A 17543-nucleotide genomic window follows, 5' to 3' on the forward strand; every position below is an offset into this window, starting at 1 on the left:
TCTTGTAATTACTGATAATTTGATAGTTGCTCTAGCATGTAGAAGATCACATACTTGAAACTTATAGGTGTATTTAGATTTAGTCGACATTTACCAACACTTACTTAAAATGAAATCAGGCTTGGTTTGTCTAAACTGATTCAGAATTACTCAAAGATAATAAACAAAATTCTGAAGAGAGACTTAGCCAATTCACTGGACTTTTGAAAACTGTCTTTGCTGAAACTATTTCTGAATGTCATCATGGTACTTATAAACTGCACTTATATTGCCTCATAGTTAATCATTCTTTTGGCTCCTGTTTTCTTAATGTGGAAATTTTCCTGAAGATCTTACTAACTGCAGTGGTTAGTATTGTTTTTTCAAAACTAAAAAGAACTGAGGGCCCAACATGGAGCAAACAAGACTGATCTATGTCTGAGCATAAGTTATTAAATAAAATGGACATTTAAAAAAAGTAGCTGATAAGTTTTTGACAGGTTAAGTCTCAAATCTATTTTGTGTATGTATTCTTATAATACTACACATAATTTTTTTTATCAATCTTAGTAATTATCTCCGTAAGAAGAGGGTAGTATTAATGCACATCTACAGCATCTCCAGGACAAAAGCACGAAGTTCAGGTACTATTGTTTGTCTTACATTGACATTTTGGCTGGCTCTAGCAACAGTGCAGCTGGAGCATAGGCACAGTGTGGCAAGGTTTGTGAGTGGATGGATGACACAGGTATCTTCTGTCTCAATCTTTAGATTTTGTTTTGGCACATTTTGAAAATACACTGACCGACAAACATTGCGAACCATCCATAAGGGGATGTGGAAATGAAATGAAACTTATAACTGTGGTCTCTTTTTGTGAATCCTTTACAAATCTCTAGATTACTGATTATTATCCTTTGCCAGTCATGGTGATAACTGAATCTCTGTCTGAATGTCATAGATATAAATCCAACACTTGTTTCCTGTGATGATATTTGCATAATAATAATAATAATAATCTTGTTGAAGGCATTTACTAAATGTTCCTCCTCTCCTTTATCATCAAGCAAGAAACAAACTCTGCTGTGACTTGATGCATGTTCAGTTTTTTTTACTGTGAGATCCTAACCTCTTTCTAAGTTCTCTGACAAAACTACTGGTAGTGTGCACTTTCTTTGATTAAATGATGACAACTTCAATGTTGGTACGGTCACTTGTAATAAAACTGTGCCATCTCCTGTTAAAATGTGTTAGTCTACTCTCATTCAAAATTTCACATAGCAGGTGGTTACAAATGGTAAAATGGATACTCGTGTGCGCACACACACACACACACACACACACACACAGAGAGAGAGAGAGAGAGAGAGAGAGAGAGAGAGAGAGAGAGAGAGAGAGAGAGATTGACTTAACTGTGAAAATGATCTTGGTTGAATACTGGGCCATTTTACATCTTCTCTATGTGCCTACATTCTGTTGAGCACCTTTCGGTTTGGCAAGTAGCAATATGTTGTCACATACCTGTTAAACATATTGCTAGTACGTTTACTAGATCAATATTGTTTGTAAATGTTGATAAACCAAGTGGGAACAAATTGATAGTCATGGTCAACAATAAGGTGACAAAGATAATGAGTGTAACACAAGTACAATAACACAGGTGTTAAAAAACAACTCTGTCCTATATTTATTTTCAATAACACACCTTTCATATTTGTCATCTTTTCAGATGTGTGTGTTTCCACATTTTTACAGGAGTCTCGTACATTTCTTTCCATAACCATAAATAATAAAAACTAACGACATTTTCACTCTGCAGGCAAAAAAAAAAAAAAAAAAAAAAAAAAAAAAAAAAAAAAAAAAAAAAAAAAAAAAATCTTCTATTGTACTGGAAAAAATTGTTTTTCCCACAGCGAACTCAGTAATGAACTGAGATTAACAATGTGTAGATATATTATTCTTTTTCGGTATGTAAGAAAAATTCAAATGTATTTAACAGAATAGGTACAATAATATCAATATTTTAAAATATTCATTTAACACTGCTGATAAAAATTGCCTGTGTAATTGTTTTCTGGACCATTTCAGTCAACAAGTACATGTCACTTAATCAAGGCACCTTTCTTACACTGCATCAATTTAAAATACTTTTTCATGAATGACACAGAATAAAGTAGATATGTTTAAATTGCCACTCATTGTTTTTAACAAATATAGGTAATAAATGTATGCAGCTTTGGAAATGTAGATTCAGTTGAAATAATCCAAGGACTGGTGATACAACTTGAACATGTTAATAGTATTCCACTTCTTCTTAAGTGTACTTCACACATAATAAAAGTTTTGGCTGAGTTCCAAACATTTACGGCCTAGGTATGAAAACTTTGTACAGATAACATTTAATACTTTGGCATTTATTAATGTATGCCAGAAGTTTACAGACCAACTTTATACAGATAAACTTTCATCTGAAGCAGAGAACATTGATATAAAACTACAGTTTATTCAAACAGTCTCATGGTTTTCTGCATGTCAGAATAGATGCCTGACTGAATGAGAAGACTTCACATGCAGTCTAGATCTGCAGTATCAATGAGAAGCATCTGACACAAATTTGTTAATTTCCACACCTACAGCTTTGAATTGTGTGTGTCTCCTTTAGTATACCTGCAGTGCAGTTTGTATAACAAAAATTCTTTTGCAATTGAGCAATTGTTAATCTACTCTTCCCATTTACATATTTTTGTTTCTATATCAGTACATACCATACACAAATCTCTTTCGATAAATGCATTGATTTTAAAACACTTGTTCAAATTGGCAGTACTTCAAAAACAAATATAATACTGAAATACAGCAAGAAGTGTTATTACAATTACAAATTTTCTGTGATAATTATTGAACTACAGTCCCCAGTACCAAGTTCTGAAAGTCACTGAACACATTGTATGCATGAAGGAGGTTTGTACCCAAATGAGAAAATAGGACAATGTTTCACAGAATATTCTCAAGATCTACTTAAACTAATTTGCTGAAAAATCATTGCAGGTACTGAAGCTGTCAGTGTTCTAACTACCTTCAATAACATGACAATTTCAAACTGATTTTTCCACTTATTTCATATAAGTCTCCCTTTGTTTATATTGCTGACATAAACAGTACATTACTGTATAACAGGATTCCATTGGTAAAATACTTTGAATAATAAAGAAGCAGTGACATATAAAAGAAAATGTCAGTTGACAATGCATAAGTATTTCAGCTGTAATACTGATGAATAATAATGTGGAATTTGTATTTTAGTGCAAATTCATATTCCTATGTAGATCAGGTGCAATATTTGTGTTAACAGCAAATCTTCAAGTATTTAAACATGGTGAAATATGATAAGAGAAGTGAATAAAGTCAACATGGTACAAATTTATGAATGACAGTTACAAATTGTTACAGCAATAAAACAATTTCAACTTTGAGCAATTAGTTCTTCAACATTTGTAAATATTTATACTGACAACACTTTGAAGTAACAGTATCTCAAACCACTGACTTTCATTATATGCATGACTGTAGGCCTAATAGGAAACAGAAATGTTTGCAATATACAAAAATCTAATGCTTATCTCTTAATACAGTAATGGAGCCAAAACACAAACACTAAAATAAATAATGACTGATGAATGTAAATACTGTTGGATCCAAATAAAAATTTAATACTGTCTGCAATTTAAGGAAAAAGCTTTTAATATGCCAAAAGTTATTTCTCTTTAAATTGTGTATGTGTGTCGTATCATCTGGATGAATTTTTCAATTTTTATTCACTGTGTGTTGTCATTTCCTAACATTCAATGGCACAAATGGCAACTATTTTTAATCAGCTTTCATCAGCCGACAATCTCCTAAAATGTCTTAGTATCCATGTAAGCAAATTATTAGCAAATGTTACTAAAAACATTAGTACAAAATCCAAAAGGCAACTTGGAGACAATAACATATCTGAATTCTGCCTGCTGCCTATTGTCTTTCTAGCACTGAATCATATGTACATGAGGCCTATGAGTGCAATGTAAAATTTATAGTTAAGAAATGTACCCATTCTTGATTACAAGCCCTTGTAATATTACTATTACATAATATATAATTTTCTAACTGGTCCTTTTTCCTTATAAATTTAAAGCAAGATGGTAGAAAGCACCTTAAGAATGTTATTTAATTAGAAATTACATCTACTTAGCCAACTTAAATACTGTGTCAATCACATTTCAATTTCCTTGTTATTTTAAAAACTGAGTGGCAACTGCCCATTTTCTAAAAACTGTCCTGCTTCCATAATCTCTGTGTTTATTACCATTTTCATTATTGTATTGCAAAATATGACTAGAGTGCACTTTTACTATGACAATCATGGGACGCAAATATGACTTGGTACTTATTTCACTATCATTCACTTTCAATAAATACTGCATAATTTCTGCTGTACATATTTCCAAGTTAATGTGAATACTGATTAAGAATAACAAATGCATTATAAATACATCTTCAGTTTGCACTCTTAAAATTTGCCTCATAAATTGGTAAAGGATGAGCTTCTGAATTAAGAACGTATCTGTCTATACTTAAAAGAGTGCGATCTTCACTAAAAAGCAGATATAAGTATTTAAGGGTTTCACTTAGGAAGAAAGATTCCATCATATCTTTTGGACGTGTGTTAAGTGGATTGCGAACATCTCCAATAGAAGTGTACCCATTTTTTACTTTTGTATGTTTCTCAAATGCCTGTAAAAATAAAAGAAAAATCAGAATTTTCTATTTTTTTATTTAAATAGTATTATGGTTCTCAAACAAGTAGCTTAGAAACATTTCACTGTAACTTACAAATTTGGCCACTAGATAAACAAATGAAATGAAAGGTGAATTCTTAAGTTATTATTTCATAGAAATCAATTAAGGAAAAATTTACAACCTAAAATTTGGTTTTGGAACTAGCCACCATTTGGCAACAGTTTTCAGTAGGATTACTGAATTTATATTTATTCATTTTCTGACAGTATACATGACCAAAGGAAAAAAAAAATAGAACCTATCAATGACACCACTTCACAGGTGACAGATTAATTTCTTCATAAATATATTAAAAACAAAAAGCCAACACAGTATAAAGAATAAAGTAAATAATGGAAGTTTCAGTAACCAGTAGTACTTACTTATAATTTCTAGCATTTGAATTTAACAGTGTCTCTCTCAAACACCAGAATAAAATGGCAGGTTGGGGGATAGTGGTTCTCCCCTTCCAGAATCTTTGTCTCATCTTTATTAAACAGAACTACATACTAACATACAATATTTAATACTCTGGAATTGATTTACTCCATATAATATATGAAAATAAACTATGAGTTGCTTTACCTGGAAAATCTGCCAGCCCCAATCCTGGTAAGTGTGGTTTCCTGTAATCTGATACATGTACCACAAACTCTCTAGGAACTCGGGTCTCAGCAGGTTATGTGCATCATTTGTCTTTACATACATATCATTTCCAATAGCATCCTGTTTCAAAAACACAGAAAAGTTATCCCACTGATGTTGAGGATATCACCATACCTCCACACATAGCACTATATGTGTGTCTTCACTTAACTTGCACTTAATTTATTCAGTACTGGAAAGTGGTATATAAATGAAACTTTACGTTTGAGAACCTTATGTTGTTAGATTACTACATGCCAAGTTGAACATTCATCATACCTTAAGTCCATGTCAAAAGAAGCCCAACTTTGAAATTTTTGTGGATGATTTTGCCTATCATTTTCTGGCTGAATTTGTCTCATAAAATTCTTCACATTATTATTCTTAAGAGAAGGCCAAATTTTATTTCTTTCAACAAAATTTGTTCCAAGATATAACAGCTCAAAGATGTCAGGAATTAACACTCCCTCTGAGCAAAGTCATATATGGAGTCAAACAAGTGACTATAACATGGTCAATATTGTTTCAATTGCTTGGAATGGCCCAAGTAAAAGGTGCAGTGCAAACAAAATATAGCACCTTCTGTTCTTCCTCGTCATCACATACATTACACCACAAGTTAAACAGATGCTTTTTTTTTGGAAGGGGGGTGGGGTGGGGGTGGGGGTGGGGGGGGTGGGAGGGGATGGGGGGGACAAACATTTAAAACTTAATTTTAGTGGCCTGGAATCTAAATACCTTGCCATATTACGGACCAACACATAATACCAGAAAATATTAATAAACTTGTGGCCTGTCATAAATTTTTATAACAAAAATCACCTAATTTTGCAAATTATACTTCTGTATTTGACTGCCTCCTCCTCTTGTTGTGATATTACATTGTGGTGTGGCAGAATATTTCACATTTATTTTTATTAATTTAAGTTTCGTTAAACACCATGTATGTTGCAACACTTTCACTCAACCTTTCAAATACATGGACCACATGTTCATTGGCAGCTTTCTTAAGTGATTGGCTCCTCACATTTTATGGGGCTATGGGACCCTCCAAAAATATTCAAGCTGGAATATTAGTGGACAAATGAATATAAATATTGTCATATAAAGACAACATGTTCAGTATGATAGGTACAGATGTCTTCTGAAAATAAGGTCATGACAGGAGTTCATTTCATTTGAGATTGTTGGGGTCGTATTCATCTTACATGAATGTGTATGAAAAATTCTGAATGGTATTTCACATATGAAGAACTTGTGTGTGGCAAAGGTGCCAGTGTCAGGGGAAAAAGTGTTCAGAAAAAGCTTACGCTACAGTATTCCCAGTGTAGTCCCAATGTAGATAATAAGTGGATTCACTACTAGATCCTCAGATAATTAATCAAAAAGTAGGCTGACGATGGAGAAAGTGTGTGAAGAAAAAAGTGCATATGGATTTGCACAAGCAGTCTTAATTTCATATTCATGCTCAAATTAAATATTTTTATTAATAGTTGTAAAAAGCATTACCTGCTTCACTAATTTAATGTAATTAATAAACTCAACATGTTTCAGCAGTACCAAATACACTTCCACTGTAGTACAAGTTTCACAGCATAAAGACTGATCTATGAAATTTCATGAGAATGTCAGGGACCATATGCCATGATATTTTGAGTCTGCTGTGGTGCTTGCCAATATACATCTGAGGATGGCAAAAACCTCTGTTCAAAGATACTGTAACAAGAAGTCCCTGTAATTCAGAAATTCTCTAAAAATTCCCTTTATTTCTACTGTCTTCAGTCTTTCTATACGACATTATAAATAAATCATAAAATGGCCGATTTCAGACAATGGTTAAACAATGAAGATAATTATTCATTGTTTCTGCCTTCAGCATGTTGGGCTGTGTGTTACCTTTGCAGAAATATTACTAATACACATTGGATTAGACATCTGAGAATAAATTTTCATTTGTTCATTATAAATTGCAAGGTTTGCACATTTACTGGGAATTATTATTGAAATGTAATATATTACAGTCTAAAAACCTTCTCCTAACCGAGTTGAGTAGAGAAATCCATAGCTGTCTATAAGAGAATTACATGACAAAACAACAAACTGGTTTTGAATAAAAACTGACTTGTCTGGCTGCTCATACATAGTGTTACACACATAACTAATCTTGTTGTTTGATTTCACAACACTGAACTATTTATAAACACAATTTGAAACAAACAAAAATATGTACATCAGCCACGAGTCCATTGGTTTCTACGAAACAACTTGTTCCAGTACATCTAAAAAATTATATGTTTCTTAAACTCCATGTCCCATCAAGGTTGCTTCCAATTTCCCACAGAAAGAGCCATGCATTTGTTGCACTTCTGTCTACAGTTTCCCTTCCTACTTCCAAGATGCTAATAACTTCCCCCATCATCTTTCCATAGTTCTCGCTCCATTACCACTAGACTACTTGCTTGTCTCTCTGGATGCTATATTTATGTGCACCAGCATTTACAGACCCATGGCCTTGCTACCATGGAACATTACTTTCCCCATATCTCTATGGAGGTTACACCTACCACCCCATTGCTGATTACACATACTGTTCTTGCTTTCCATGGCAAATCAGCCTCTCCTCCAGAACTTCAAAATAGTTAGTCCTAAACTAGCTTCATCTGACTCTTCTCTTTTCAGCACACTATCTTCCTGGAAGTTTTATTTTCATCTTCCATATGGATGCATATAAAAACCTCTTTTTATATAAAATGTACCATCCCACAATAATTCATCAATTATGATGACTGTCTGTATCAAACAGATTTTCATGCAGAAGAAATTATCCAAATATGCTGATACTCTAATTTATTGCTGAAACCTTAATTTATTCTGTAACTGCACAAAACCAATAGCTATGGTGAACCAGCCACTGACCAAGTCTTGCCTCCTTCTCTAGCATCACATTTGCTTTGACACTCAGTTCAAAATCCACCACCCCTCTCAAAGTTGTATTCCACTGGCCACCAAACATTTAGCCCAATTCTACACTGCTGTTGCTGCCCCCACTCCCAATCCCGGGACACCTTGCAACATACCCCTGTGGACAATTAGTTGTGAGAACCATCTCATATACCCACCCTTCACTTGCCATTGCATTCTGATTACAGACATTTCCTATGGGATCACTGGTAGAGCCACTCACGAAAACAGTTATGTCATCTACCAGTTCTCAGGCCAATTGCAATCTTGTTCATTCATTTACACCTCAATTTCAATCACATCAACAGCTGCGCCAACATTTGTGTCACTTAGATCCACACTCTCCAGCATCAGCTCCTCTGAACTGTAACATGGGACTATTCCTGCAGGATATCATCTGTTCCAATTCTGTTGGCCTAACTTTCTTTACTCTGTCCTACCACCTACTGTCACTTCTCCTCCTCAGTCCACTCTACTCTTACCCTTTCTTGTATTGTCATTTTTACCTCATTTGTCTGCCCTCATGATATTCTACTTCTCTTCCTCTTCGTTCATCCCTCCACAAAGCCAAAAGTCACTCACTCTTTGCCTGCAGTTACTAGTGTACATTTTCCCATTGCCACTGGTGTGCCTGTATCCTAATGTTTCGCTACTTCCCTGTTGTCTCACACAGCTGCACACCCACCCCCTCCCACCAAAAAAGAAGAAGGGGGGGGGGGAGGGAGAGACTACGTTATAAAAATTTGTCATTGTTGTTTCGTATATGGCTTACAAACAATTAAAAGTTCCTACATAAAGGGTGTATGAATAGGGTAAATCTAAGCTGTAAGACTGGGGGAAGTTAGCAAACAACACACATAATACTGTCTTTGTCTGCTCTTATTAGCTCGTGCTTTCAATTTCATTCTGAAAGTAACTGTTCTTAATACAGATACAGACTAATGAAACAAACCTGTATATTGAAGTACGTTATTTCTGGTGCTAGAAATGTTGGCTGTTGTGCATAGGTTTGGTAACATGTGTTAAGAAGTTCTTCTGCGAGTTCCATGTGGTTCTGAGGCAAGCCATAATGTACTCCAAGTGCTAAGGTACCTGGCAAATAGCATGTTAAGTGGTCCTGCAACACAGATGTCACCTTATTAATGATAATATGAAAATTACACTATCTTACTAAAGCAAGTATTTCCACTCTCACATGTATGCATGAAAGGATAGTCGATAGGTTAGGGTAGGGTAAGAAAGAATAGGATAGCAATAGCCGCCTACTAAAACTGGCAAGTGGAATAGCTGAATTAACCTGACTTCTCAGTATCAACAGCTTGACTGTCAACAAAACACACAAGATTCAAGCAAAATATGAATACATGAATTCATGGAGCATCATGCTCCATCTCTGTAGCCAAAGAGAAGGCACATAAAAAGAAAGAAATATGTGGATAACTCCCCTCCTCAGCTGACTTCAGAATGAAGCATAATTGTTCAAGTTTCTTCAGATTTTTGATAATTTTCTAGAGGAGGAAAAACCATAAGAGGGAGCCAACATCTTAGCTTTAGCTAAGCCTACAGGCTACAAGAATGGTAATGAAATCAATAGGAACATGTCATACTTTTATCGGGTGGAGGCAGCTTTCAGTTAGACACAGTCCTAATTTTAAAATGGAAACAAGGTGAAACGGGGTGCATAACAATCAGTTAACAAGAACTTCCAGCTAATAAAATATTTCTAAAGAAAACAGCAAATGCATGCAACTGAAGACATTGAGAAAGTGTAAGACAATGTTGGGAAGGTACCTAACAACAACAACAACAACAACAATACAGTAATACAGAGGAAAATAAATAGAAAATGGTTTCATACATTGGGAAAAAATAAAATTACATGTATTTAGGATAAGCAATGAGGACTTCGCTTTTCATCATGCACATTGCATCGGTTACTTTTAATTGGGCTACTATAACCATGGCAGCTTGATAATCTTTAAAAATAATTGCCTTTCCCTTGTAGACAGCAGCTTTATCTTTTTCTGAAAACAGAGATGGATTTTGTAGTGGCCCACATTTTATACTTTATCATTCCACTGGTGAAGACAAGTTTCTTAAAAAAAGTCAAAACCAATTACGAGTAATCCTGATCTCTAGTTTAGCAATGTGGAAGGGAGGGAGGGAGGGAGGGAGGGAAACTGTGTTGGGCATGCAGATTTTTTTGTTAACGACAGAGGCTATTAGTCCCAATAACCAATTTTTTTCTTTTATGATGTACTGTACACTGATGTGCTACAAAATCAGTCTATCACTAATACAAGTGTGCAGTGATAATTGTGACGTAGTGAAAGTCCTGCCCTCCCCCGCAGGTGATGACAAGTTCTCTCGCTGTGGGTGAAATGGCATTGGAAACATCGAAGTGGGCCATAGCTAGCGTTACAGGTGTTCTGGAGGTAGTGACTGGAGCCACAAAGTGGAGTCTTGCCAGAAGCAACAGAAAGAGTAGGGAACCTGGTCAGTGGCTTGAGGAAGATGCTTCACAGCTGGTGGCTTAGAGAGGATGATTGAGCAATGGGGCAGCGCAGTGGCAGTTGGGATGGGTGGACAACACAGAGATAGTTGTGCCAATTGCAAAGAGGAGTGCCAATGGAGGTGAAGTGTTTTGGTTAGTTTTGTTCCTAGTGGCTCAAAAATTCTGGAGCTGTGTCCGTGTCTTGTGCTGTGCCTTCTGTACTTAAGGTTCCACAGGTAAAACAATCATATTTAGTTAACAGTCTTCTGCTCTGTTGAAGTTTACATTGAAATAGCTGAATATGCCGTCTGGCAGTGCTTAATGCATCCTGTACTGCCTTTGGGTCAGATTTCCTGTTGAAGGCATTTTTTAAATTATTTCATTGTCCGAGTTCTAACCTTTCAGAATATTTTATTCTCATTTTATGAGAGGTGTTCAATAAGTAACCGAACACTTTTTTTTCTGAAAGCCGGTTGGTTTTATTCATGATTCCAATACACTATATTATTCTCCACTCATTTGGTCACAAAACCCTACTTTTCAACATAATCTCCCTTCAATGTGACACCTTACGTCACCATAAGTCCACATGTTATCGCTCTACTGGTCAACATTGGAGCCAACAACTTGCTGCATGAATAACCTCCCTACTTCTGCTTTCTACTGCTTCCCATAGCGCGAATCCTTCATTGAGCCAAACAGATGGAAGCCTTCCATTAGGTGGTGAGGAACCTAGCGGGCACACACCTTTGAGTACCCCCAACTGGTGAACGAGTTTGTCAGCACTACCAACAGTGATGCCCAGTTGAGTGGTGAGGTGTTTGTCTATGATTCATTGATCACCTCAAATTATTAGAGTGTCACCACATTCCAACACTACAAGAGTTACAGTTGTGTACAGCCAGTCAGCATCCAGAAGATTGAATAGGTTTGTGCGACCTTATTGCAATGATGACAGATGTCTCGTCCAATGACTCACCATGCGTTTTTTCACTGGCAGGTCTCCGTAGACATCTGCAAGTACCTAGGACTATCTATGATGCTCTAGTTTTCTGCCAAAAGAAACTCAATGAAAACTATCGGCTTGGAACACACCTCTGTAACAGAAGACATTTTGAAGACCATTTATAGTGCCGCCACCTATTAGAATTTCACGAAACTACAGGGGCTGAAGTGTGAATATTCATTGATATCCAACGAAAATTCCAAATTTTTCCAACTAAAATTGTCAGAGAGGAAAACAAAATGTTGCACTACTTACTAAATGCCTCTTGTATTACTGGGGCATTTCTTATGTATAAGTGAATACTAGTTATAGTTCAATTTTGTTTTGGTAATAATGTCATGCTGTATAGGAAAATACATTGTGTCCCCAAAACTTCCAGCCATATCCACTCCATAGCCCACTTTATACTTATTACAAGCTAGTGAAATTTGGATCATTTTATCATTTTCAGCAGCTGTCAGTGGTTCATTTCATCATCTGAAAGTGTTCTATAATGCCACCTGGTCTCTTTCTGTCCCAAAAGGAAACTACTTACTCCCTAACCTCCACTTTTGGGGATACAAATTTTATATCACACTCATAATCCAATGAACATCTCCTGGAAGTTCCCTTTTTTTCACAAGATTTATAGCACATACTTTCAAAAGCAGGGGAGAAGCAAAAATGTTAGAATGCATAGGGAACTGCCATCACTTCACATGTTTGCTGTTGTTGTCTTTTAGATATGTCAAACAAATGTGCAGCTCATGAACATAAATGACAGGATGGTCAGATCTCTCCTACAGATACAGCAATGTGGATTATCTGATAGCTCCTTTCATATGTCCAAACAAAATAAGAAATTTACATTATTTTTGTAGATTTTGACCTCAAAAGACAATCACTCTCATTGAAATAATATTTAGTCTTCCAGTTTGATGCAGACCATCGGTAATCCCCTTCAATTTAAACGCTAAAATTAAAATAAGCATTTGGAAATTACACAGACTAATCAAAATTTTCAGTAGTTCTTCAAAAGTGTTTATTTAATCTGGTAACATTATGTAAATAAAAGTGGAAAAGAGAGAACATGTCTTAAATACCATCTTTGGTTTGAAGTCCTTCCCTCCAGCCAAAAGTTCGCCAATAAATAAATATTTTCGACGAGCAGTTCTTCTAGTGAGAAGCTTCTTTACCCCAGCTATAGCTTCAAGATAATCATCCCGTAAACTGAAAACAAAAGCAAAATTAGGAAAATTAATTTAAGAATGCAATAAAATTATAAGACAGAATTGTTGGCTGGTATTACCCTCAGAAGGGAAATATTTATTGATGCCTATAGACATATTAAAGTACACAACAATCTCCAAGCTTACGAAACTATTAGTTTGTTCCTTACAGAGGAGACAAGGATCACTCAGACTCCATTATAAGAAAGACCTATTTGCTACAAGGACAGCAAATTGTTCCCAGTCATCCAGGGGAGCGAGCGACGAGTGAGTGATTTGCACACTCTCTCTCTCTCTCTCTCTCTCTCTCTCTCTCTCTCTCTCAACATTACACAATCAATCCTTTCATCCTCCACAATGACTAATAGTTCCAAAAGCTAGAATAATGTTGTGTACTTTTATAATGGTAGACAGCCAGTACTAAATATTTTGCATCCTGAAAGTAGTTACTAGCCATCAATTCTATCTCATAACTGAATACTACTGCATAATATAATGAGAAAAACTACAAGGTGTACAACTTTGTTTCCACTGTTTTTTCCCCAACATTTGAGGCTTTAATGAAACAAATTGGTTACACATGCATCATTCAAAGTATTTTCCATCACTGGCCACTACTTTCTCCCATCTTTCGGGCAGTGTGTGAATCCGGCATCGAAAAAATTGTTCATCTTTTGAAGAAACCCACAAATTGATCCCATTTGTGACTTCTTCATGAGATCGGAAGTGTTGGTCAGCCAGGCCATGCACCATTGACCTAAACAGGTGATGTTCAGAGGGAACAATGTCTGGAGAATACGGCGGGTGGGGTAGGACTTCCCATTTTAACGTTTCCAAGTACGTTTTGACCTCTTTTGCAACATGGGGTCGAGTGTTGTCTGCTGCCAAATCACTTTATCGTGCCTCTTGCTGTATTGCAGCTGTTTGTCTTTTAATGCTCTGCTCAAACGCATTAACTGCATTTGATAACAAGCACCTGTGATTGTTTCACTTGGTTTTAATGCCTCATAGTACATGTTGCTGAACTGGTCCCACCAAATGCAGAGCATGACCTTGGAGCCATGAATATTCGGTTCGGCTGTCGACATGGAAGCATGGCCGAGATATCCTCATGATTTTTTGCATTTAGGGTTATCGTAATGAACCCATTTTTCGTCCCCAGTCACAATGTGATGCAGAAATCCCTTCATTTTTGCCTCTGAAGCAACTGTTCACAAACACACAAACGCCGTTCAATGTCTCTTGGTTTCAGCTCACACGGGACCCTAGTTCCTTCTTTTTGAATCATGCCCATAGCGTTGAGATATTTTGAAATGGCTTGCTGTGTCACTCCCACTAACAGTGCCAATTCTTCTTGAGTTTGACGCAAGTCTTCACTCAGTAATGTTTCCAATTCTGCATCTTCAAAAACATTCTCTCTTCCACCACTATGCTGATCTATCATGTTATAATCACCATTCTTGAAGCGCTGAAACCATTCACGACACGTTCTTTCACTAATAGTATCCTTACTATATGTACTTGAGAGCATTCAATGAGACTCGGCTGCTGTTTTCTTCATATTGTAGCAAAACAGTAACACCACCCGCAAATGACGAGAATTAAGCACGTAAATTGACATTTTCAATTAAGAACAACTTTATGATGCAGAGAGACAAATCGACTGATGTTTAAATGAGGTTATGTTGACCGAGGTCCAAGCTAACTGCCTGACGTCTGCGGTCTGTTTCTTTCGACTGCTACTTACCATTGTCGCCACCTATCGGCAAATGGCAGAAGCAAAGTTGTACACCTTGTAACAAATATCCAACATACACTTAATTCTGATATCAAAGTATCTACATGTTATGTTCCTACAACCTATTACAATTAGTTGAAAAGGCCTCATTTATCAATTTTTTGAGGTGACCTTTGGGAGAATAATAATATCCATTTCATTGTTTACATTGAGGCTTCATCCTACAGTTTCTCAACTTCTTTTATGCTCTGCTGTTTGTTTACCTCCGCAAAGAAACCTACCTTCTATGTAGATATAAAATTACATTCTAAAAACTGCTATAGCTCTTGAAGTTTTGGTTTGAAATTTTCAAACTAAATGATAAGACTGTTAAAAGCATTCCTTACATCTTAACTTATAAAATGATTTTAATTACTTTTGGCACAAATAAGACCAACCATCACACTATTAAACAGAAGCATTGGTGTGGTACACACGTCATGTCGAGTGGCATCAGATCAGGTCCCTTAATTTTCTATGTGTAACACAAAACTAACCCAGCTGTTAACCTCCTTGCTGGATTCATGACTTTAAGATATTTTTAAGAATCATTGGGATATGATAATTGTTAATGCAGTATTGTGGAATGGGCTAAGCAATGGCCTAGTTATGAACCAATGGTAATCTCTGAAATTTGTCTGTAACCACATAACAGAAATTGAAGGGAACTTTGCTCCATTGTAATAGGAACACAGTCCCATGGAGGCTTTCAAATTATCTTGTATGGTGTGTGATGTCAGCAGAAAACAACAGTTTTCCATGTAATGATAGTTAGATCTCTATGGCTCACTGAACTTGGCCTCAGCATCTAATCTCTAGAAATTTCCTCCCAGAAATCACAATATATTCTGCAATAAAAAGACTGGTGCAAATAAAGCTTTTGGCCAGTAAGGCCTACATCAAAAATAGATGATAGACACCAATGCGCGCGCACACACACACACACACACACACACACACACACACACACACACACACACGACTGCAGTCTCAGGTAACTGAAACCACACCGTGAGCAGCAGCGCCAGTGCACGATGGGAGTGGCGACTGGGTGGGGGTAAGGAGGAGGCTGGGTGGGGAGGGTGTAGTATGGTAGGGTTGAAAGACACTGTAGTGCTGCAGGTTAGATGGAGGGCAGGGCAGAGGTACGGAGACGGGGGTGGGGGGTGGGGGAGGGAGGAAGTAGTGGATAAGCTGTCTTTTGTTGTGCCTATCTGTGACCCAGCACCTCCGCTATATTGTGAGTAGCAACTTTCCTTTTCATAATATTATTACATTCTATCCTGGCTTTTCCATTGTTTGACAGGTGGTGGTGGTGGTTAGTGTTTAACGTCCTGTCGACTGTTTGACAGGATACTCCAGTAAGCTTTGATTGCTAGTACATTAGAGGACCCCCCCCCCCGACATGTCAAAATACAGTAATTACTGGAAAATAATCCACAAAAGGGTACTGAGTCTACATTTTATCTATCATGTAGAGAACTCAGAAAAACTGAATTGCAAATTCACTACTCCTGTATTACAGTCAGCACGTCACAGGGCACAATTCAGCAAGAAATCTTTTCTGCACAATATCATTTGCTTAGGAACAAAACTGAGGTTCCAGTGCATCCTTGCTGCCTGACTAATACTATCAGAATTACAAATGGGATTTTGGTTCTTGAAGGGAAGACAGTCGGACAAGTTTCCCTCACAAAATTGCCAGGAACTTCCTCAGATGTGATATAGAAATTCCTCTACCATTTTATTGTGTTCAATTGACCAAAGCATTTTCTATAACAAACAGATTCACTGAATCACTCTTAGTCAACATAAAAAAAACTGAGACACCATTGTTACAGCCTATTTTCTGTATGTGCTATGAAATGTCTTCAACTTGACCTTATGTTAGATATGAGCACACAAAAATATTTGGTGATGTTCAGGTGGTTTTCAGTACGACGACAACAGCCAAATTTAATTTACTTTAACAATGCAAAGACATTTCAAGGAATGAATACAGAGCTGAAAGGCCTCTTTCATTCAAGGATAGCAAGATCAACCAGCACTTCACTCACCAAGGAATCTTGCGGAAGTTCATTTTACCATTCATGGTCTGGTGGGGTGGCAGATGCGAATGTATAGTAGGAATAAAGAAACAGAACCTGAGGAACATCTTGGGAAAATTGCTAATAGATAAGGAAACAGAAGCTGCCCCCAATTCTTAAATAACTGTGCAGGATGGCTCTGAAACACTGACACCACACCACTTTTTAATTGGTGAATGATTGACTATACTAGCCACTCACCCACATTCCAGTATTATGAAGAATCATCAAAGACCAGCAAGAAAGAGAGAAAAGTTGCAAGGTGATTTCACAATAAGATGGAAGAAACAATACTCTTTTGAAAGTATCTGCTACATCTACATCTACACTCTACAAACCACTGTGAGGTGCATGGCATAGGGTACATCTCATGTACTAGTTATTAGGGTTTCCTTCTGCTCCATTCACATATGGAGCATGGGCAGAACGATTGTTTGAATACTTCTGTGCATGCAGTAATTATTCTAATCTTACCCTCACAATTCCTATGTAAGTGATATGTAGGGGATTGTAATATAGTCCTCGAGTCCTTATGTAAAGCCAGTTCTTGAAACTATGTTAATAGACT

At 36.5% G+C, this 17543-nt stretch overlaps 1 protein-coding gene across 2 annotated transcripts in view; it reads right to left on the reverse strand.

The window, feature by feature from the left end:
• Positions 1 to 1848: 1848 nt before the first annotated feature.
• Positions 1849 to 17543, reverse strand: part of LOC124796472 (endoplasmic reticulum mannosyl-oligosaccharide 1,2-alpha-mannosidase) — a 118587-nt gene continuing 102892 nt past the window's right edge. For both annotated transcript variants that reach the window (XM_047260700.1, XM_047260698.1), the window contains exons 8-11: positions 12986 to 13112; positions 9356 to 9520; positions 5383 to 5523; positions 1849 to 4752 (exon numbers count right to left, since the gene is read on the reverse strand). In XM_047260700.1, coding sequence (XP_047116656.1) covers positions 4516 to 4752; positions 5383 to 5523; positions 9356 to 9520; positions 12986 to 13112 — 670 coding nt within the window. In that variant the 3' untranslated portion in view covers positions 1849 to 4515. The remainder of the gene's footprint in view (positions 4753 to 5382; positions 5524 to 9355; positions 9521 to 12985; positions 13113 to 17543) is intronic.

Source organism: Schistocerca piceifrons, chromosome 4, assembly GCF_021461385.2.
Source record: "Schistocerca piceifrons isolate TAMUIC-IGC-003096 chromosome 4, iqSchPice1.1, whole genome shotgun sequence".
NCBI classification, from domain to species: Eukaryota; Metazoa; Arthropoda; class Insecta; order Orthoptera; family Acrididae; genus Schistocerca; species Schistocerca piceifrons.